The 22,936-nt window shown below is 46.1% G+C and overlaps 2 protein-coding genes across 4 annotated transcripts in view; one reads left to right on the forward strand and one right to left on the reverse strand.

Moving 5' to 3' along the window:
• immp2l (inner mitochondrial membrane peptidase subunit 2) overlaps window positions 1-22,936 on the reverse strand; it is an 87,110-nt gene that overhangs the window by 9,566 nt on the left and 54,608 nt on the right. The window lies entirely within an intron of this gene.
• On the forward strand, window positions 16,236-18,774 carry LOC124061715 (leucine-rich repeat neuronal protein 3-like). Its single transcript, XM_046393895.1, has one exon. The coding sequence runs from the start codon at window positions 16,236-16,238 to the stop codon at window positions 18,339-18,341; it is 2,106 nt and encodes a 701-aa protein (XP_046249851.1). The 3' UTR covers window positions 18,342-18,774.

Consider the following 22,936-nt stretch of genomic DNA (forward strand, 5'->3'; position numbering starts at 1 on the left):
CAGATGTCAACAATACACATTGGGTTGGTCATAGAGCCGGCTACAGTTCAACTTGAAGATCTGGATGGAGAGATACCTGCAGAAAGATACAGAGAGAGAGAGAGAGAGAGAGAGGGAGGGAGGGAGAGACACAAGACTACGAGGAGCACTGGACACACAGTTAGTGACATAAAATAATGAACTGCATGTTAATCTGACGAGGGGAGAGGATAGAAAAGGAGGAGGGGGAACTGCTTGGTGGATCATGTTTGTGTCCCCCGGCAGCGTAGGCCTATAGCAGCTTAGCTATGATAGAGATTTAAAGATTAACAGTTAGTCAGACCTATTCTACCTGTGGCTATATATCATGAGGTGAGTGAAACTATGCCTACCAGCCCTACACACTTTATTTGGTGCTAACTATATGCTTTACTAAACAGAAAGGTTTTAAGTTTAGTCTTAAAAGTGGAGGTGGTGTCTGCCTGTCGAACCCAGATTGGCAACTGGTTCCACAGCAGGGGTGCCTGATAGCTAAAGGCTCGTCCTCCCGTTCTACTTTTATAAATTCTGGGAACTGTAAGTAAACCTGCACTCTGTGATCTGAGTGATCTATTGGGAGTATATGGGACTATTAGATCCTGCAGGTATGATGGGGCTAGTCCATTTAGGGCCTTAAATGTAAGTAGGAGAATTTTAAAGTCTATTCTGAATTTTACCGGAAGCCAGTGAAGAGAAGCTAAGATGGGGGAGATATGATCCCTTTTACTGATTCCTGTTAAAACTCTAGCTGCTGCATTTTGGATCAGCTGCAGGTTATTAATAGAATAATTTGGACATCCTGACAATAGTGAGTTGCAGTAGTCCAGCCGAGAAGTAACAAAAGCATGAACAAGTTTTTCAGCATCACTCTGAGAGAGGACGCTCCTAATCTTAGCGATATTACGGAGGTGAAAGAAGGCGGTCTTAGAGGTCTGTTTAATGTGATGAATAAATGACACGTCTTGATCAAAGATAACGCCGAGGTTCCTTGCAGTCGTACTGGAGGCCAAAGTAATGCCGTCCAGAGAGAGAATATTATCAGCTATTTTATTTCTAAGGTGTTTGGGGCCTAGAATAATGATCTCAGTTTTGTCTGAGTTTAATAATAAAAAATTGGAGGTCATCCAGTCCTTTATGTCCTTAAGACATGCCTGGAGTCTGGCTAACGGCTCTGTTTCTTCAGGCTTTAAGGATAAGTACAGCTGAGTGTCATCAGCATAACAATGAAAGTTTATGTCATGTTTCTGAATAATATTTCCTAGAGGGAGCATGTATAAGGTGAACAGGATCGGCCCAAGCACTGAACCTTGTGGAACACCGAGGCTAACCCTTATATATGAAGAGGAAACATTATTAACTTGAGCAAAGTGAAATCTATCTGTTAAATATGATTTGAACCAGCATAGCGCAGTCCCTGTGATCCTAGTCTCATGTTCTAATCTGTGTAATAAAATGCTGTGATCTACAGTGTCGAAAGCAGCACTGAGATCTAGCAAAACAAGTATGGAGACAAGCCCCCGGTCTGATGCCATGAGGAGGTCATTTGTGACTTTAACCAGTGCTGTTTCTGTGCTGTGATGGGCTCTGAAACCAGACTGAAACATCTCAAAGAGACTGTGCCTGTGTAGGTGATCAATCAACTGATTTGCAACCACTCTTTCGAGTATTTTAGATAGGAACGGGAGGTTGGATATCGGCCTATAGTTTGCTAAGATGTCTGGGTCAAGTGAAGGTTTTTTAAGTAAAGGTCTAATAACAGCGGTTTTAAACGCCTGTGGTACATAACCTGTTGTTAAGGATAAGTTTATCTGATCTAAGAGGGAAACGTTAATCAAGGGAAAGACGTCCTTGAGGAGCTTAGTTGGGATGGGGTCTAAGAGACATGTAGTTGGGTTAGATTTGTTAATGCTGGAGGTCAGCTCGGGGAGGTCTATGGGCAGGAACCTGTCCAGGGACCTGTCCAGGGATGGAGTAGGATTAAAAGAGATTACTGGAGATGGCACTATATTGGCTATTCTGGGAAGATCTTTATTGATTTTTTCTCTAATGTTATTGATTTTATTGGTGAAGAAACTCATGAAGTCTTCACTGCTAAGAGCTGCAGGAATACAAGGTTCAACAGAGCTGTGACTCTTGGTCAGCCTGGCTACAGTGTTAAAGAGAAAACGTGGGTTGTTCTTGTTTTTCTCTATTAATGTTGAATAATAGGCAGTTCTGGCTTCACGAAGGGCCTTTTTGTATGTCAATAGACTATCTTTCCAGGCTCTCTGGGATTCAGCTGATTTGGTGGAGTACCACTTCCTCTCCATCCGTCTTGATGTTTGTTTAAGTTTTCGTAAATTTGAATTATACCAAGGAGCTAGCCTCCTATGATTTCTAACCTTCTTTCTCAGTGGGGCAACCATATCTAAAACTGTGTGCAACGTGGCTGCAGTGTTGTTGACAAAGGAATCAATTACTGCAGGAGTAACGTTTAAATCAGTACGGTCTGTTGTACTGGTACATGGAGCTGAGGGGAGCTGTGATGGGATTGCATCCCTAAATCTGTCTACACTATCTTCAGAGAGGCATCTGGTGTAATAGACCTTTTTGTTGTGTGCTGTAAAGTCTTCTAGAGTTAGTTCAAAAACTACAAGCGAATGGTCTGAAAGGAGAGGGTTTTGAGGGGCAACTGACAGGTTCTTAGTTTCTAGGCCATAGGTGAGAACCAGATCGAGTGTGTGATTGTGGCAGTGTGTTGGTTCATTCACTCTCTGAAGGAAACCTATTGAATCTAAGAGTGAACTAAAGGCTGTCTTAAGACTGTCAGAGTCAACATCCATATGAATGTTGAAGTCACCTGCTATAATGACTTTATCTGTGCTGAGCACTAAACTAGATAAGAAGTCAGAAAACTCAGACAGGAACTCTGAGTAAGCAGCAGCAGGTGGGCGATACACAACAACTAATAAAACTGGCTTTTCTGACTTCCAGTTTTGGTGAGACAGGCTGAGAGTGAGACTCTCAAATGAGCTATAGATGGATTTAGGTTTGGGGTTAATCTGAAGACTGGAGTGGTAGATTGCTGCCACTCCTCCTCCTCGGCCTGTGGCTCGAGGAACATGATAGTTAATATAACCAGATGGAGTTGATTCATTTAAACTAACATATTCTTCATCCCGTAACCAAGTCTCAGTGAGGCAGAATATATCAGACTGATGATCAATAATTAGATCACTGACTAGGAGGGATTTAGAGTGGAGGGATCGTATATTTAACAATCCACATCTGACTGTCCTATTTTTTGGCTCTAAATATTTGCTAGTTTGTATTTTTATGAGGTTATTATGATTAACACTTCTTAAATTTTGTGCTGGTTGGACTATGGGAGGACGAGGCACTGACACTATTTCTATGGGATTATTAATCTTAGTATTACTGTGTGAATTTATATTTTTATTTATTCTAATTTTAACGGAGGGCGGCAGTCCTACAGAAGCAGCAGAGAAGTGTGTAAGACAGCGACTCTGCTTCCTGGCCTCGACCCTGGGTTGTCAGGGTGTTGGTTGTCTAATAAACTTGGCCATATTGGTAGAAATAAGAGCCGCACCACCCCAAGTGGGATGAACGCCGTCTCTGCTAATGAGGCCAGGTTTTCCCCAGAAAGTCTCCCAGTTATCTATAAAGGCCACGTTGTTTTCTGGACACCACCGTGACAGCCAGCGACGGAGCGATGACATGCGGCTAAACATATCATCACTGGTCAGATTCGGGAGGGGACCAGAGAACACTACGGAGTCCGACATGGTTTTTGCCAAATTACACACCGACTCAATATTGACTTTGGTGACCTCCGACTGGCGTAGTCGAGTGTCATTAGCGCCGACGTGAATTATAATCTTACCATATTTACTCTTATCTCTCGCCAGCAGCTTTAAATTGCCCTCTATGTCGCCCGCTCTGGCCCCCGGGATGCATTTGACTATGGTCGCTGGTGTCGGCTTCACATATCGCAAAACAGAATCGCCAATAACCAGGGTCGGTTTCTCAGCGGGTGTGTCGCTGAGTGGGGAAAAGCGGTTAGACACATGAAGCGGTTGGTGGTGAACCACGGGCCTTTGTTTTGGACTACGCTTCTTTCGAACCGCCACCCAACCTCCCTGACTTCCCGGCTGCTCGGGGGCTGCCGGGGGGCGGCTGACATCAGCTAAAGTAGCTAAAATAGGCCGGTCCGCACAGGCTAACTGCTGCTGGCTAGCTGTCGGGACTAATGGACTGTGATCTACAGTACGAAGCCGGGCCTCTAACTCACTTAGCCTCGCCTCCAAGGCTATGAATAAGCTACACTTTCTACACATCTCACTCTCACTAAAGGAGGCAGAGGAATAGCTAAACATTTCACACACCTTACAGAAGACGGGAGAGGGAGAGGCAGAGGGAGAGTGAGTGGAAGAAGCCATGTTAGCACTAAGCTAAGCTCAACGACAAACAGGACGGGGATCGGAAAAGGAAAGAATCTAGATGATCGTGCGGTTAATAAACTTTTCCTAAAGTGCTTGTGTACTTATTTGTAAGAACCAACCACAGTAAAAGCTAACACAAAATATGTCGACTCAAGTACACCAATACCACCGAACACCAAACGCTAGCAAGTGAATGAGTAGTGCGAGAACAGGAAGTGACGCAATACGTTACCCAACGTTAGAGTCCTTGGGAGAGTATTACCAGAAATGGATGCCATGCCAAAGGGGGCAATGCAGCAATATGAGCAGGAAACCTGTTGCCATGTGCAGTGGCATCCAGTCAAACCAAGAAATCCTCTTAACCTTTCTTACTCTTAACCTGTGCAATACCTCAGTTGTATTTCTGTATAAATCCTTACACAACTGTATATTTGTTGTACTGTACTCTTTAGGTTTCTTTATTTCTTTTATTATTTTAGATAATCTTTTCTATCTTCTTTATGCCTTTGCTGTACGTTTTGCACTGCACGATCCTGTCCTGTTTGCATCTGGTTTGAAAATGAATTCTATGCATGCTGGGTTTAGATCTGGACTCATGAAGACCCTGACCTGGAGCATTTTAACCTCCTCAGTCCTCCTCCTTCATGTTTGTGCTTGTCTTTCTCCTCCTCCGCTTCCCTCCATTCCTACTTTTCTTCCTGTTCTTCCTCTTTTCCGTGCTCGTCTTCGTCCCGTGTCTCCTTCTTTCCTCCACCCCTCCATCCCCTCTTCCCGGTTGCTGAGGGGATAGAAGGGATCGCGACTGACTGACAGCTTGCTAAGCCAATTGGATTCACCTGCAGCTGCAGAGCTGCACCCTCATTGGCTGATCTCTGGGGAGCAGGAATGTATCAGTGTGTGTGCATGCTGTTTGTGTGTATGTGTGTGTGTAACAGGGTGATGGATGATCTCCTCTCCAGCAGCAGAGGAGAGGAAGGATAGAGGAATGACAAAGATAAGCTCAGTCTCAGTGTGTCTCTCTCTCTCTCTCTCTCTCTCTCTCCCTCTCTCTCTCAGTGTCTCTCCCCCCCTCCCCCCTCTCTCTCTACGTCTCTCAGTCGCTGTGGAGAGGGAAAGACAGAAGCTGCTGCCAGTTGGAGATACTCGAGGAACACAGGAAAGCAGCAGCTGCTGTTTGTGCTGGATGTTAACATGCAGCGCCGCCTGCCTTAAATAAAACAGAGCGTCACACACACGGGCTGAGTGCTGCTGCAGCCATGTCAGGAATACCTGCTGATCGTCCACTGCTGCACGGGACGTGATGGATGCTGCTGCTGCCGGTGAGTGTCTCATCGCTGAGTGTGTGTGCATGTGTGTGAGTGTGTGCGAGTGTGCGACTGTGTGTGTTGGGAGGACTGCGGTAGTCCTTGAGTGCTGTGGCGGCTCAGCCTGCGGTTCTGACAGCTGAGGGGAATGAGAAAACAGGGCTGCTGTCGCAGGTTTTGAATGATGCTGCAGCTCCTCGAGGCTTCCTGCTGTGCTGTCAGTTCGGCCGCTCGTGTTTTGGCTTCCGAGCGAGACCAGAATCGGAGTCGCTCCACAGGTTCATCCCCTGAAGTCAGAGAGGGGAGGAAGCAGGCTTTCTCTTTCTGGAAGGGAGGTGGCGTTCTTGTCTTTATCAGGCAGGTCAAAGTGAGAGAGCCTTGACAGATTCAGGCGACGGAGGACCTGAGCCCGGTTTGAGCAGGGAGTCTCGTTAACGAGCTAATGTCCATCAGGAAACTGAGCCACCGAGATGCTTCAGGAGCGCTAACGAGGTGAAAGTGTCTGAGCTCCGTCAGCTCCAGTTAGAGCCGGCGTGGACAGGTGGTGCATGCTGGTGCGTGATGAGGCAACATGAGTCAGGATGGGCGAGAGGGCGATCTGCTCTAACGGGAGGAAAGACGTTCCTACCGCTGGCTGCCTAATTCACCAGAACCTCCGTCCCTCTCCGTCTCCCCCCTTCCCCCCCTGCTGTGTTTAAGTCTCACTCAATATTAACAGCAGCCGTCTTTAAGTGCGCATACTGAGAATCAGCAGGCTAAACGGTGTCAGACAAAAGTGCTAAAGCCTCCCGACAGCAAGCCAGCAGTCAGCTTTCTCACGTCAACATGCAGCAAACTGAGCGCCGGCTGTGGAGACTTTAAACACAAGTGATACGTCAGTGATCGTCCTCTGGACCTTCACCGTGAGAGGAGAGCAGAGGAGGATTTTTACCTGAGCATCAACATTAACACTCAGGTTGTGTTGAGCTGGTGACACTCAGTCTGCAGCCGCTCATCACAAAGTGAGCTTAACCTCAGATGCAGCACCTCTAATGAAACTTTATGCCGGTGGAGTTTGAAGTTTTTACATGCACAGAAGATGAATCTGAAACATCTCGCAGTTTTAATAAACTGAAGTCCAACCGCCCACCTAACAGCATGTGAAGAACTTCAGATTCCTACAAAATTGAACATGTTAATGCATCAATAACAAAGATTCAATAATATATGGACACTGACGATGCTTTTAGTACCAAGTTGTCATTTTTCTGCCCATCTCGTGTTTTCTTCTGAACAAATCTGATCACCAACCAGATCTTCTGTGCTGCATCGGTTCATCTGTCCTACAACAAAGACTGATCCATCTGTTCTCAGAGCTGATTTCTTTCATCTCTAATACTTCCTGCTAGTTAAATAGTTAAACTGTTGGCCTAAAAATGTCACATTTAAAGACCCTGAGTCTGTAAAATATCCTGGCCATACCCACACTTTAAAAAGCTGCAGTCCAGGTCTCCATGTTCTCCTGAAGAGCAGGGAGAACACAAAGGTCAGACTGTCCTCATGTCTTTACTGTAAGAGCAGCTTTCACTGGAGGGCTGAGCATTCGCATGAGATTTTCCCTCAAACCAGCAGGATCTCCTCCGTTCCTGAGACGGACGCTGAAGGAAAACAGATTCACTGTGGAATCGACGGCGATGGAGACTCATCCAGCACATAAATGAGGATGTACAGTTGTGTTCATAATAATAACAGTCCAAAATCGCTAACCAGATCAGTCACCGTGTTAGGTGGAAATTATATTTCTACATGGTGAAATAAGTTACTGGTAGGTGTAGTAGAGTAATAGAAAACCAACAGACACAACAGTCATGACATGCATGCTGCTGATTCTGTGTAACTGAATCATTAATTGAAAGGGGCGTGTTAAAATAACAGCAGTATGGAGTTCAGTTAGTGAGCTCATTCATTCTGTGAAAAAACAGGTGTCCAACAGGTGGCCCGTATTTAAGGACGAAGGCGGCAAATGTTGTACATGCTGGTTATGTGCTTTAAAACCACAAAGACGTGGAAGAAAACGGGAAACTACCATTCAAATGGATCGAAGACTCAGCCAATGACGAGCTCCAGGGAGATCAGAGAAGGAAGAAGTCCCCGCAAAGTCCCACTGTTGCTAACATCACATGTGCTGAAGAGGGTACAGTTTGAGAAGAACACATCGACTCGCCTTAAGAGAAACGGCACAACATTTTATGGAGTGATGAAAGCACTGCTGTTCTTTTAGGGTGTAGGGGCCGCAGACAGCTTGTCGGACGACCCCCAAACACTGAACTGAAGCCTCAGCACACTGTGAAGACAGTGAAGCATGGTGGCGCCACCATCATGATCTGGGGATGTTTCTCATGCTACGGTGTCGGGCCTATTTATCTATCTCTAAGCTATTACAAGGGTTTTGAGCTTTACTCGCTTTTTTAAACACACTGCTATTATTTTGAACACAGCTGTATGCTTGGCTCCACCTCGTTGTAGGATGGAGGGCTCACACATGGATTCAAATCCTCATGGAAATAAACATGAACAGAATGTCAAAGACCTTCGCTCAACAAACGTGACTACGAGACTTTTAGATCACAGAAAGTCCAGTCAGAGCATATGAAAACGTCGTCCAAAGAAATGGACCAGTAAATAAAGAAAATAATAAAAAACGAACAGAGACAGAGATGTTGTTGTCATTATAACAGAAGTACAGAATATGATCAGCGTTTGTCCAAGTCACAAGCTCAGTGGAGCCATCAGGGGGTGAGGAGATCATGGCTGAATTTTCATTGGTGGGTGATCAACACCTGAATGTGACTGCATCCTCAACACCGCCCTGATCCAACAGTGTGTTCACGCAGGTGTGTGTACAATGTGTGTGTGTTAACAGTAGACGAGCTGCTGATCAAAGTGTGACTGAGGACTGGAGGCCAAGTGTGAATGCTAATGCTGTCAATGCTAACAGGAGTGTGTGGTAGGAGGGAGGAGAGAAGAGGGGAGGGAGGAGAGAAGGAGAGAAGGAGGGAGGAGAGAAAGGGGGAGGATTTAATGTGGAGATGTGGATGCTGTGTTTGGGTGTCAGTTTAGTGCCAGTAACACCCAGTGAAACCTCTCAGAGCACAAAGAGCGACAGAGAGAGCGATGCTCCACTCTGTTGTTGGTGTCCCATGTGAAACCAAAATTCAGCAGTGACTTACACTTACTTATGACTGACTTACTTATTTTAACTTACACCACAAAGGGTTCTGGTTGGCTGCAGGATGTCCGTTAACCCCTGATGATGGACATCAGTCAAACTGTTCTCACCAGCTGGTAACCAACATTAGAAATAAATTCAAAACAATGTGAACATCAACGCTGAGGGTCATTCTGCAGTACCTCATTCTCACCACAGGGTGGCGACTGAAACAGACGAGCTGCAGCAGCCTACACTGCCGCTCTGAACTTCCTCTGCAGGCTGTCAGAGATCATCTGGCATCACAGTCACTGTTTAACTCTGAGCCTGAGCCGACTGCACCTATGGACTGTTTGGCTTTGGTAAGTCTGATAATGTCCATGGAGATGTCCATTATCAGGGATGGACAATGTGGGGACCAGAAACCCAACCCATGCAGCTCTGCTTCTCCTCGGGCATTATTCCTTACTTGATGATTAAGTTTTGTACGCACATAAGCTCGTTTTAACGCACAGCAGAATCATGTTACTCCTCCATTGTGTGACGTCTCTAAATGTCTCTGTTCATTTGGGTTGAAATGCTGTTGGAAACGAATTTTTCCTTTCTTGACATGAAATTAGTCTTTCCAGTGAATCCATTGGTGAACAGGAGTTCAGTGAACGCACCCGTCTGAGAGGTGGTGTTACATTCACGTGCGTTTACACAAACGATTTATCTAAGGAACCAAAAGCCCCCTCAGTGACCACCGAGCTCCTGTCTGTCAGAGGGCAGTTGTGTTCATGCAAAACCACCTGCTGAGCTTTGACGTCACCCAGCGCTAAACTCATGCAGAGACTCTCAGGAGGAGCAGGAAATAATCCTCTGCTGTCTGAGCACCTGTCTGCACACCTGTCACCTGTCTGTGCACCTGTCACCTGTGTGAACGACCACGTTCGACCTCACAATATTAACATCTTATGTATTATTATTTATCTTTATATATTCATCTTTATATATTATTATCTTTCTCTTTTATCTACACTCATTTATTCTCTCTAAATGCTGTCACCACAGACAGTCAGCTAACCACAGACACTCCACTGTCCTGCTGTTGTTACAGACAGTAAACTCAGACTGCCAGCAGAAAGTAATTCAGACCAACGGGGTCTCAGTCGGTGCAGACGATCCTCACTGTGGTTCAGGGACATAAAATGGACGTATTTTTCACGAGACGTCCTTGGGAGGTAAACGCATGTGAGCTCACTTCATGTTGACAGTGCGGAGGACAAATCCGGTTTTGTCTCTTTGCCCAGCAGGGGGGGTCGGGGCTCTGAGATGAGGGGTCAGCACAGCAAACAGAGAGCTGGTGGCTGTTCAGTACGGTAGGTTCAGGGGCTGAAGGACAGCAGAGCACCGTCCGGGGTCGAGCTGAGATTTCCCGCTGACTGTGTAGGAAACAAGCTCAGCAGATAATCAACATTAGAGGGTATCTGATGGTCATTACAGCACGTGCCTGCAGGCAGGAGACGCAGTAACAAGAAATCCATACAGAAGAAAGGTCGGAAGCATGAGAGCTGCCAACACAAACCTTAATCACAGACACACTTCAGTGACGTTTGGATGTTTATCGCCTCGTGTTGCCTCGGTGGAGTTCTGTCTGTGGTGATGTGGACATTACAGAATCAGATAAACCACAGCAGAGACTCCATCAGAGGTAAACGGCTTAACCTGCCCTTTAAAACAACAGTTTTACATTGTGGGAAATACCCTCACGTCACAGTTAGATAGTTAGAACATTACACACTCACTGACACTCATGTCAATGAGTGTCCACTTCAGAACGCAACATTTAAACAAAGTGTCCTCACAGCGAGACAACGCAGACAACCAGGCTGCGGCAGATGACTTGTTTCAGTCCCATAACGTGGAAAGCCGAGATGAGACACGCCATAAAATCATCCTGGTAACTTCTTCACAGCACAAAGTGGCTTTTTTGTCTTCATGCATCACTGAGCAACTTCCATAGAAATGAAACACCAAATCCCAAAGCTTCTCTGACCGGCAGCCCGATTCGGCAGCCCGATTCACACTCGCAAAGACGTCTGAACAGGAATCACATCTCATTAAGGACGTAATGAGACCATTACGGGACCTTTAACAGTCCCATCACTGCTTTCAGCTGAAAACCTTTCTCTTTTCTTTGCTTCATAAAAAAATGCACTGTGACATTTTGTCATGAAAAGCTTTAGCTTCGAGAGGCTGGACGGCGTTCTTCATTTGTGATCCATCGGTTACAATAAGAGCACGAAGAGGTTGTGTGGAGCAATAGCAGGCGGCCCTCGAAGCCGTGTGAGTGCTGAATAAAACATGGTGGAACGGGAGCACTTTATGAGACGTCTGCCACATTAGGACGGCTGCGCCCTCGGAGCGCCGGCCCCCGGCCGCTCTCCATAAGAAACACATCAATATTTTACACTCGGGCTGCTTTAATCCGTTCACAGAATGTCAGTGCTCAGCATAAAAAGCGCTCAGGCCGGCAGACCTAAACCGGGCTGCTCTCTGCTCTGTATAATGGATTACTAAATATCAACAACAGGAGCTTCACTGTGTGCTGTGCTGGCACAGCGTGATCAGGAAGAGCTGACTGTTCCCTCAGCACAAATCTCCTCCTCCTCAGGCAGCAGAAATACACTTCAACCCCTGAGCTTGTGACGCTGCAGGACGTGCGGCAGGACGTGCGGCAGGACGTGCGGCTGGACGTCAGGTGTGGGCCTGACACTTCAGGTGCGGGGCGCTAGGTGAGCTCTGCTCCTGCCGGGTCTGTTCCTGGAACAGTTTTCAGTGAGCAGAAACAGATGAAGAAAAAGAAGGGAAGCACGTTTGAACACAAGAGGAGGAAGCTTCCCGATGAAAGCTTTGTTTGCAGCAGGTTGTGACTTGACACAGTAAGCAGAGTTTGAGCGACTTGTGCACGTGTCTGAACCGTCATACGTGTGAGGTTCACGAGTCTCTTGTACCACTCATCAAATATGACATTTCAGCACATGATCTAAATCATATTCAACCACTCTTGTTCTTTAATAGATATTCAATATTTTCCGTGTGTGTGTTTACATTGCCACGGTAACAGTGACGTCAACACTGCTGGAGGTACTGTCCGTGTTTTAATTCAAAAGACCAAGAAAGCAACAAGAGACTGAAAGCCTCGAGTCTTTCTGGATTTTAACCTCAGTTCAAGGACAACATCCTTCCTCAGGTTTATGAAACCAAAACAAATTAATCTTCATCAGATGAGAAATTCAAGACTAAGAGAGAAAAACTGCAGAAATCCTTCTTCATTGGTCTTGAAGAAGACCAAACAAAAGCATGACCTTCTGACTGTCTGTCTTCTGAACCTTATCAAATCGATGCTGGAATGAACCTTCAGTGGTTCATATGTGACCCTGATAGGTCCTTTGCCTTCATGACAGTGTGACGAGATCTTTTCCCCTCCAGGTCTTCCTAAACCAGATACCGGTCTGGTTTGTCAGACCTGTCTGACGTGTCTGAACTGATTGTCCATACAGAAGAAAAAGCTTCATCCTCATTTTCATCTGCTCATAAATTCACCGACTTCACATCAGCTGACATGAAAATGTGATAATGTGATAATCTGGACCTCATTTACATAAAACTGAGTAAAAACTAAAACTAAAAATAATTTAAAACCTGGAGAATCAACTCTTTTGGTTTCTTCCCCCTCATATAACATGATATCACAGAAGCCAGCCACCACTGCGTGTGTGCATGTGTGCGTGTGTGTGTGCGTGATGAAAGGGGAAGGAGAGAAGACACTGCAGGCTCTTATTGTTAAGTAATATGAGGGAAATGAAGTAAACAGGAGAAATTAAATTAGCGCACGGCGGCGTCTCCTGAGAGCAGCACGCTCTCCAACCGAAAGAGAAAACATCCACCGTTAAACAGTCCATTTAACATTCAAACCAGGCTGCCTTCATTAGCATACGACTTGCTGTTGTTCTTACCTAAAGACTGTACAGAAATGTGTTGTTTCTGCAGAGCAGCATTTACATAACACCGTAACATGAGACACCAGAGGACAGCGGCGTCCTCTGTGACGTCCAGGGACTGAGTCATGTAAAGCTGACAAGACGAAAACGTGAGTGAAGAAACAAACTACTTCATACAGCCGAGTTCACAGCTGTGCAGGCAGACTGATCTGGGACAGAAGCAGGAGCCGAGTCTCACTTTCAGGGCAGGAAGTGCCGCTGCTACGTCAGGTCCCTGAATGTCTCACCCAGACGCAGAAGGTTCCCTTCAGCATCTCAATACGACCCATCGGGTGTGAATGTACCTCTAATGCAAACACATAAGCAGACGGTCTGAGGTACTGCACAATGTGACGTAGTTTACTGACCAGCAAAGTCCCAGCCGGGTGGAGGTTGATGGTGGGCCACGCAGCCACAAGAACGGAGTTCACGCCTAAAAATGTTCCCTGTGAGCTGGGAAGAGAACGAGTTGGAGTGAGAGACAGGAACTCTCAATTTCTTAATTCTTTCTTAATTAAAAATGACATATAATTAAAAGATGTGGGTGAAAACCACGAGTCAGAATTGGTACGTCTCCAAGCTAAAAACAAAATGTGTTTTCTGTGGCTGCCCTTCAAAACAACGCAGATGAGTCTTTTCTGATCTGACTCCTCTACAAACAAGACATCAGTCAGTGCCGTTCAGAAGCACGATGCACAAACGACTGGTGTTTTCACTGATTTATTTTACTTTCATGTCAACCCTCAGGGCTTTACGAGACACCAAAGTACAGCTGCAGTATTCAAACATTTCATTTCAGTACAAAATTACAGCTCAGTCTTAAAACTTCCTGGCTTCTCTCCTGAGCTTGGAACGCAAACCTGCTACGAAAAAACTTCCCTTCCTGAAGTTTTTCATCATCCAGCAAACAGAGATGAATACAAATGGAGGACATTTTACTACAAAATTCATCCCTTGCAGCCTCGAAGGCAGGACAGCAAAGCCTAACATGAACCTCATTCTCAGTTTCTTCAAACTCCCACCGCAGTCTGTCCTCCTCTGAGGTCTCATTAAACTTTCTGTCTCTGGGGCTAAAATGTTCCTGAAGGCAACGGTGCACATTCTTTTCAATTACATCTCACAGACGGGTCTACACTGGAGCTCGTCTTCATGAGACAACACGCACATTCTGGACTCGAGGAACCATTTCAGAGTTCCGAAAACCCCCTTTGATTGCATCTGCACTGCAGGACACGGGAAAGCTGTTTCGAGGGACCCCTTTCAGCTCCTACTTCAGAGGTGGAGCTAATAGAGGATGAGGAGCAGTAAACGTCCTGGGATTGGTCCAGACTCAAGTGTCTGCATTCGTCATCAACAACAGCCTTAAAAACATGGACGGATGTCTGTCAATCTGTTGTTGCATGTCACAGAGATGAGACGTTGCCATACCAACAGCCGACTTCCTCTTGGTGAATGTAAACAGAGAAAAGCCTTGAAGGTTTGTAGCTGCCAGTGGGCAGTTTCTCTCAGAGTCTTCACTGCTGTTTGAAAATAAGTTTTTGATTTTTGTATACCTCATACTAACAGACAGTTAATCACTTAATCAAAAATGATTAATGAAACAAGGTATTACTTTCTGTCAATTTCCCACCCCGAGTTTCTGTCAGATCTATGAACTCTTTAACGAACATCTTAAGAGCGAGACATTTCAACCTGGAAACTAATTGTATTGTATTGTGCCTTGATTTGCCAGGATTCAGTTTCCTCAAGCTCACTTATGCTTAGTTAAATGGACTGACAACACAACAAATACAGCATTTCAGGAGGTGGCTGTCTGGTATAAAGAGTATAAAGAAGAGGAAGTCTGAGTCAGGAGGCGGTCAGGACGTTGGACGGGTCAAACAGAACCAGGGTGTAACCAAATGAGAGCTGCTTTCTTTTGAAACTTGAGGTACGCACATACGTGGCATATGAGACGTATGATATACTGCCTGGGTACGAACATTTAGCCTTCTCCTCCGCCACCTCGAGACTGAGAGCAAGAGGGGGATGAAGCGAGAGAGGAACTCTTTCAGTTTTTCAAACCTGTTTGCACACACACTCATAAACAAGCTAATATATGCATGAAGTGTCATAGCTCGTCCTCATCAGCAGCCGGCGGTTCTACACTTTACCGACAGCTTCATCTACTGTCGTACACTCAGCCGCGGTTCCCGAGGCACTCAAGGTCACAAATTAATCAAAACATCAATATGTGCAGTCGACACAGGCAAAGCCTGCCGCAGACCTGTCACCCGTGCCAACAACATTGATTCAGCGCCTTATGAATTATGCAGAAAGCAGTCGAGGAGTCGCAGCACGAGACCTGCGCTGAGCTCATTCCACAGATATTTCTGGTGGATCTACAAGTCCTCGAGGTTGTGTGTCTCAGCTGCAGCAAACTGTGTCCTTGTTGTTTTGCGTGGGTGATTGGTTAAGTGTGTGCAGGTGCTTTGTTCACGACACAAGAGAGGTTTGGAGGGTGCTGAAGCTCTCTTAATCACAACGCAGGGAGGAAAAATGGGGACTCGAAATGTTTTGCCTCTTGAATCAACAGAGCGTCGTCCCAGAGCTCCAACTTTTCTAGAACACTTTTACTTCAACGTTTTAACTGAAACAGTAATGAAAGACATCAATCCTCTCTCCATTTAGCCACATAGAGAAACTCACAAGTTCTGTTTTTGGTTTCAAATGTGTCAAATGATGTACATGAAGTCAAGATAACCAGAACCTAGGATTCCAATGGTTTGAGGAAAGCAATAAAATCTAACGAGGCTAAAAAGTCTTAATAAGCTTCCCTGTTCCTAAATGTCAATATGCCTTCATTTCTCAACAGCACTGTGTTATATTGGCCTTTTTTCTCTCCTTTCTGCCCAGATGGAAACTGACACCGGCGACAGTGACGGAGGATAATAATGATGGAAGGCAGAGTGATTCATCCCCACCCGCAGCCCCGGCAGTCGTCGCCCTCCCCTCTGCTGCGTAGCATCGCTCCCTGAAGGATACATCGACCTTGACATATCGCAGCGTGCATGACAACCTGGCACAGAACAAACTGAAAGTTTGCCTCCATTTGCCAAAAGCTGGAAGACAACAGGGCCAAAGCTTCGGGGACCAGGCATCAGCAGAAATCCACTCTGTCTTGCTGCAGTAACAAATGAGCTTTTATTTGTGAAGTTAACAGTGCTAACAGCTGACTCCATAAGGGCCAATTACTGGCTGAAGGGAATACGGGGCCAAGATGAAGGAGACAGCAGTCGTGGCTTGTTTTCTGGCTGAGCTGTCTCTTGCTGCTTTTGTTGTGGCCTCTGAGGGGGCCGCTCATTGCCCTGCATTGTGTCGATGTGAGATACGACCCTGGTTCTCACCCAGCTCTATTTACACTGAGGCTGCCACTGTGGACTGTAATGACTTGGGCCTCTCAGCACTGCCGGAGAGACTCCCACCAGAAACACAGGTGCTGCTGCTACAGACAAACAACATTGTTAATGTGGAGAAAACTTTGAACTACTTGGCAAACATCACTGAAATCGACTTGTCTCAGAATAACATTTCCTCAGTGAGCGATGTTTCTCTGGGGTCTCTCCCCCAGCTGCTGTCACTCCACATGGAGGAGAACTGGATTCAGGAGCTATCTGACAGCTGCCTCGCTTCCCTGCCCAATCTCCAAGAGTTCTACATCAACCACAACCTGATTTTCTCCATTAGCCCCAGGGCCTTCCAGGGTCTGAGCAGGCTGATGAGGCTGCATCTCAATTCCAATCGACTGACAAGCATTAACAGCCAGTGGTTCCAGCATCTCCCCAACCTGGAGATACTGATGCTGGGAGAAAACCCCATCCTTGAACTGTCAGACATGAACTTTGAACCCCTGGCTAACCTCCGAAGCCTTGTGCTTGCCAAAATGAATTTGACTGAAGTTCCAGATCATGCTCTGGTTGGTCTTGAGCATTTGGAGAGCATCTCATTTTTTGATAATTTGTTCAGTCGAGTCCCCCGAGCTGCGCTGATAAGAGTCCAGAGTCTGAAGTTTCTGGATTTGAATAAGAATCCCATTGAGAGGATCCAGAGAGGTGATTTCACGGACATGATGCATCTGAAGGAGCTCGGCATTAACAGCATGCCTGAGCTCGTATCTATTGACAGTTTTGCCCTGAACAACCTGCCAGAGCTCACAAAAATTGAGGCCACCAACAATCCCAGGCTGTCTTTCATCCACCCCAGAGCTTTCCACAACCTACCCAGGCTGGAGACTCTGATGCTGAACAACAACGCTCTGAGCACGCTCCACAGCAGCACTGTGGAGTCCCTGAGCAACCTGCGGGAGATCAGTCTGCACAGCAACCCCATCCACTGTGACTGTGTCATCCGCTGGATCAACATGAACAGGACTGCTATTCGCTTCATGGAGCCCGATTCCCTGTTCTGTGTGGAGCCTCCGGAGTACCAAGGCCAGCATGTCCGACAGGTGCATTTCAGAGAGATGGCAGAGATCTGCATTCCCCTGATCTCACCTGGGAGCCTCCTGGATCGGGCTGAAGTCGTCAAAGGGAGCTCTTTGTCACTGCATTGCCGGGCGTTTGGAGAACCAGAGCCTGAGGTCTACTGGGTGACACCATTGGGTGACAGGGTCCTCCCTGGGTGTGTGTTCGATAAGTACTACATGCATCCTGAGGGAACCTTAGACATCTACGACGCCACGGAGCAGGAAGCTGGCTCCTACACCTGCATCGCCCACAATCTTGTTGGGGCAGACCTCAAGTCTGTGACAGTTGCAGTGGACGGATATGCTGCCCAGCCTCCAAAGCAACCTCTGCATGTATACATCACATCAGTCCAAAGTCACTCCGTTTTGGTTTCCTGGGAGAGCTCAGGTGGTTTGGTGTCACAAATAAACTGGTCTATTTTAGCGGAAGGCAGCAGCCGCCTCCTGGTGCCATTCAAAGCCAGGCTTCCTGCTGATGTCAGAGAGTACCGCATCAAACAGCTGAGGCCTTCCACTCACTACCAGGTCTGTGTTGAGGTCACTGCGGTACAGCCCGGATACAGCTGGGACTGTGTCAATGTGACCACCAAGGAGAGGGCAGCCCCAAGGGACAAAACTGAGAACTGGGACAGTCTGGTGATGGCTACTTGTGCTGTGATTTTTATCGTGGTTGCCGTGGTTTGCTCTGTCATCTATACGTCTTTGTATAGCCAGGTGTTTTACAGGAAACTGACAGTAGACCCAACCGAAACACTGCTGCTTCCCAGCTCTCAGTCCCCCTCCTCTTCTTTCCTGGGATTTGGTGTGTCTGGGGTCAAGGTGAGGGCAACTGTTATAGACTTACAGGACGAGTCCATGTAAGAAACATTTTGTCTTTAAAAGCACTTTGGGATTAAGTGAATACAACGAGTGATGGATGCTGGACTAGGTAATTTATGTGCCCTCGTTTCACAACTTTTGATGGGACATTTTGCACGGGACCTCAGCTGCGTGGCATCAGAGAAGGATTTGTTAAAGTAACTGGCTAAAAGCAGAGACTATTTTGTATTTCAAATGTGTCATTATAACAACCTTAATCAGGCAGATATCTTGACTATAATCTCCATGGCTACTGGTCATTCATGCAACCAGAGTAAAGCACAGCACAGGAACGTTTCTGTCTTGAATCCCTTGATGAGACGGCTTTGATGTCTGCAAAAAGCTTTTTCCTTGCTGTGTTACATTAAATGGTGCCAAGCAAAGATAGTTTATAATGGCATAAAAACTTGTTAGTCTAGTGTACAATTAAGCTGACTATAATGTAAACAGTTTTATGAACAAATACATTTTTCATTAAACCTGTGTGGTGTCTTATAACTACAATCTTTTCTTGTCAAATTTGGACCCTTACAACAACAAAACACATCTTTCAAATAATGTCTGTTCCCTATGAAATGGAGAATAGTCATTTGTATGGATGCAGTTAAAGGAACAGCAGAAATATTTTGTGGGCTAAGAAACTTCACCCGACTCTCCATGGGGGAGTGGGGGGGTGAACTGTTCCTTTATTAAATCTTGTGCTGTGTCCCGTTGGACTCACATGGCTGCAGAAGTGCCCTTCAAGGCAGATGCTCTAACACTGTTAGGAAAACACAATGCTATCTCAAACAGCACGACGAGTGAGAGAGAGAGAGAGAGTGTGTGTGTGTGTGTGTGTGTGAGGACACTGGCAAACCCATTGACTTTGAATTGTATTATATTCTCTTTCATTAAAAATCCAATATGGATTCCCAACACAAACCTCAGCCTGGTGATGAATCGGCGTCACATGCAAACTGATGGGAGGCATTTATCAGCCAGGCTCAGTCATAGATCAAGCGAGTTTCAGCACCTCGGACAGGGCTTTTAGAGCGGGGCCATTTGTCACCGCCACACGAGCTAAAATATGACCCATTAGAGGCAGGTAGTGAATAGGTCAGCAAGAACGCGGTGCCCAAGCCACCCCCGTCCCTGTGTGACGGCGCCACCGTCGCAGGAGCAGCTCAGCAACCACTGGGGTCGTTTGTTAAACGCTTCGCATTGAGCCGAGAGAGGGGAGCAAATGGACCACAAAACCGGGACAAAGTAGTTTTAGTCCCCAGTAGGACAGAGGCAGGACTGATGTTTGACGCCAGGGCTGTGTTCACTTCAGCGTGCTGCTTCAGCACTGTATGCTGAAGTGAATTCTGGGTATTTAGGAGAGCAGCAGTACCAGAATGAAGGGATTAAATAAAGGAGATGGCAGGTCATTTTAATTTGCTTCCTTACCTGTGCTGCTGGGTTCAACTCATCCCTGCTAAGAGCAGCAAAGAATACACGAACGTGTAATCCTCACAACAAAACAGAACAAAAAGACGAGTATCTCGTTTGTTTTTAAAATCTGTCAAAAAAAGTGCCAATATACAAAAAAGAAGAAAAAAAACCTCCTCCCAGTGAGTAACTGCTTGCTGCTGAGGGGACTCACAGAACATGTTGTGGCAGATCCAGGAGGAATGTCTCCAACAGCATCCACACAGACTGGCAGGTTAAATCAAATCCACCCAGTGAAACTGAAACCAGACCTCAAATCTGCCCAGTCATGACTCCACACGAAGCTGCACAAGAGCCCGGCAGCACTAAGGGGTTGGGATGGAAAAACCAACATAATCACAGGTGAGCGGCTCATATGAGGAAACTTCACAGGACACTTTGGTCTGAAGGTGGTGATGTTAGCGGAGACAAAGTTGACATTACACGATCTGTAGGAGTGATGTTACCATAGTAATCATCTTAGTTTAGCTTGTTACGCAGCCGACAGCCAAACCAGGTACAGCTGAGGCTGATGGGAATCTGGTTATGAATCAAAGCGAGATGTTCGTACAAGCTCAGTGTCCAGAGGTTGTCTGTATGGTCCACCCAGCAGGTGGGAAGTCGTCAGTCTGGACACCAGCAACAATCTCACAGCCAAACATCGGCAAACACATCACTTACATCTGATGTCACATCTTGTAACAGTTCAGTCTTTTCCCAGTACTCCCCATCCCATAAACTTAAATTCAAAAGTCTTTCATTTTGCAGACATTCTCACATGTTTGCGCAGGAAGCTGGTAATATCCCCGCTAAAGGCTGTGGCTGTTTGTGCTGAATCTCTGCATCCTTCAGCCACAGCCAATCAGAGATGGGCGTCGCTCTGCTGCAGACGTGATTAGCTCACAGAGGGAACGCACCTGCTCGTTAACACTCAGCATGACAACTGAACAGCGAGGGCGGAGTCTGCGGCCATCAGAGCCAAACAGCGTGCGGTGGAAACAAGGACAGGAAGTGCAGAGTTCGGCTTCGGGGCCTTCTTTCGGTACGTGTTGTACTGGTACTCCGCTCCATCCATCCACTGCTCTGCTTGCTGGTTACTGTGGTTACAGACCCTGGTATTGGCATGTAGGGGATTTAAGCAGCTGTTCACAGTTAAAATGGTACACACGGTGCACGCTTTTAGGTTGCTTTGCAGTATCTTTAGATTAGCTTATAAGATTTCAATTTGATTGGTTGTGCTCCTTTTTTTTCCTTCTTTGCCTTGTTCCTTCCACCAAAGGTTTGTGCAACGATGAAATTTAACTCTGTTGTTATGTTAACCCTGGACACTACGCAGATTTTTCTGCAAATTTTTGCTTTCAGTTTGTTTTGACTGCTGAACTTTGAGTTAAGTATTTTTACAGTGTGCTGAAACTGACAGACTTGAGTTCATCTTAGATCAGTGTCACTCATTCTTGTTCTGAGGAAGAGTCCTGCTCATTAATATTTTATCGTATCTCAGTAATATGAATCCAGATTCAGGTTGATGATGCCATGTCTAAAGTCCACATGTAATTAGCCACTCAGTTTGCATGGCAGTGGTTGGTTGTTCAAACATCCTGAGTCAAAGGGACACTTTGTATGCAGAGCGTTAAAACTACCCAACGAAATACACTGCGGGGCAGGATTCACACCTGCTGGAATATTTTCTAGTCGCAGTAGTTGTCTTTCAGCTTGTGCATTAATGAGCTGACTCAATAGGCTCTCTGTAGCAGCAGGCTTCAGGCCCTGAGGTACTGCATCAGCTTCGCTCCTCCTCCACCAGCGATGTGAGACCAGTTAAAGCAGCTTCGACGACGGAAATTCAAATCTCCTCGGCGGCTTCCTGTCGAAGACGCGGCCGTACGTTTGAGGAATGAAACAACGGTGGTGAGGCGGTGAGCGGCTGCTTTGTGAAACAAAGACGAAGAAGAAGCACGAGTACAGTGAGAGACGTGTTGGAAATACAACAAAAACAGAAAAGAGCTTAATGAGCTCTGACTGCACGTCTCGTCCCAGCAGAATCATCTCTGTGCCGTTCTATGTGATTAAATCAGTGGTGTTTACCCACCACTGCTGCTCCGTTTTCTGCTGATAATCCATGAAAACAGCCTAATGATCCTGGCTGAAGTGTACTAATACCTCTCATTACGATGCTACCAGTTTTAAAATGACCCATTTTCCTGCTAGCAGCTAAAACAAACTCAGCGACAGAGCAAAACTACTTTTCTCATGAATTATGACCCTATTACAAACATGTGGTATTTAGGCCAGGCCTGCGGCTTGTTGCTCAGGGTAAGTAAAACCAGAAAAAGCCTCACATTTATCTCTCGTTTCTCTTGCAGAACCTCCTGGGCTTAAAGTAATTATTTTCACGCTCACCGGCCCATTATGTTAAAACAACAACGCTGACTTTGGGTGATCTTGGAACATGGATCTTTTTATTATAGTCTCATGATGGAGAGTCGCAGATGGCGAGCAAGCACTTAACCTCTGCTGATAAACTGAAGCAGATAGCAGTCACTTACAAGACAAGGTCATTTCCAGTAGAGACGCAGGAACCATTCAGGCTGATTAATGACTTCCTCTGACTTATTTCTTTGTTCTTGGCTCTGCGGTGGCTGTTACTTTTTTAATCTTTTCCAGGAAACACTGACTCAGAACATTCATTCAGATACACTCTGTGGACGCTGCCAGACTCAGCCTGTCCTCAGCTGATGGTCACTGATCTTTGCCCTCCAACTGCTCTAAGCTTTCTCATTTCAAATAGTGTGGTGTCCTTTGAATCACTTCTCACGATCTTCTTCTGCAGGACTTTGACATTCTGTCATACTAATGAAGTGATCCAGAGGATGCTTGACCTTCAGTGACGAGGATGTCTGACATCACTGACTTAAAGGTCCACTATCATTTTCGCAGAGTGAAACTTTAAATTCGACAGATAACGCCGTGTTTGCCTCTTCAGTGTGCAGAGCACCAGGGGCAGCACAAACGCACCAAATCACAGAACTCAAACGGCCACACGTTCTTATGGATGGAAACTCTTCATCAGAGCGTGGACGTTCAACCATGACATATATCTACTGCTCAATCCTTTGTGCACAGTAAAAATTCACAGGATTGTATGGCTT

Source organism: Scatophagus argus, chromosome 7, assembly GCF_020382885.2.
Source record: "Scatophagus argus isolate fScaArg1 chromosome 7, fScaArg1.pri, whole genome shotgun sequence".
Taxonomy (NCBI): Eukaryota; Metazoa; Chordata; class Actinopteri; family Scatophagidae; genus Scatophagus; species Scatophagus argus.

What these genes read in the sequence shown, in the direction of transcription:
- LOC124061715 (XM_046393895.1), top strand. Translation starts at nt 16,236, where the DNA reads ATGAAGGAGACAGCAGTCGTGGCTTGTTTTCTGGCTGAGCTGTCTCTT.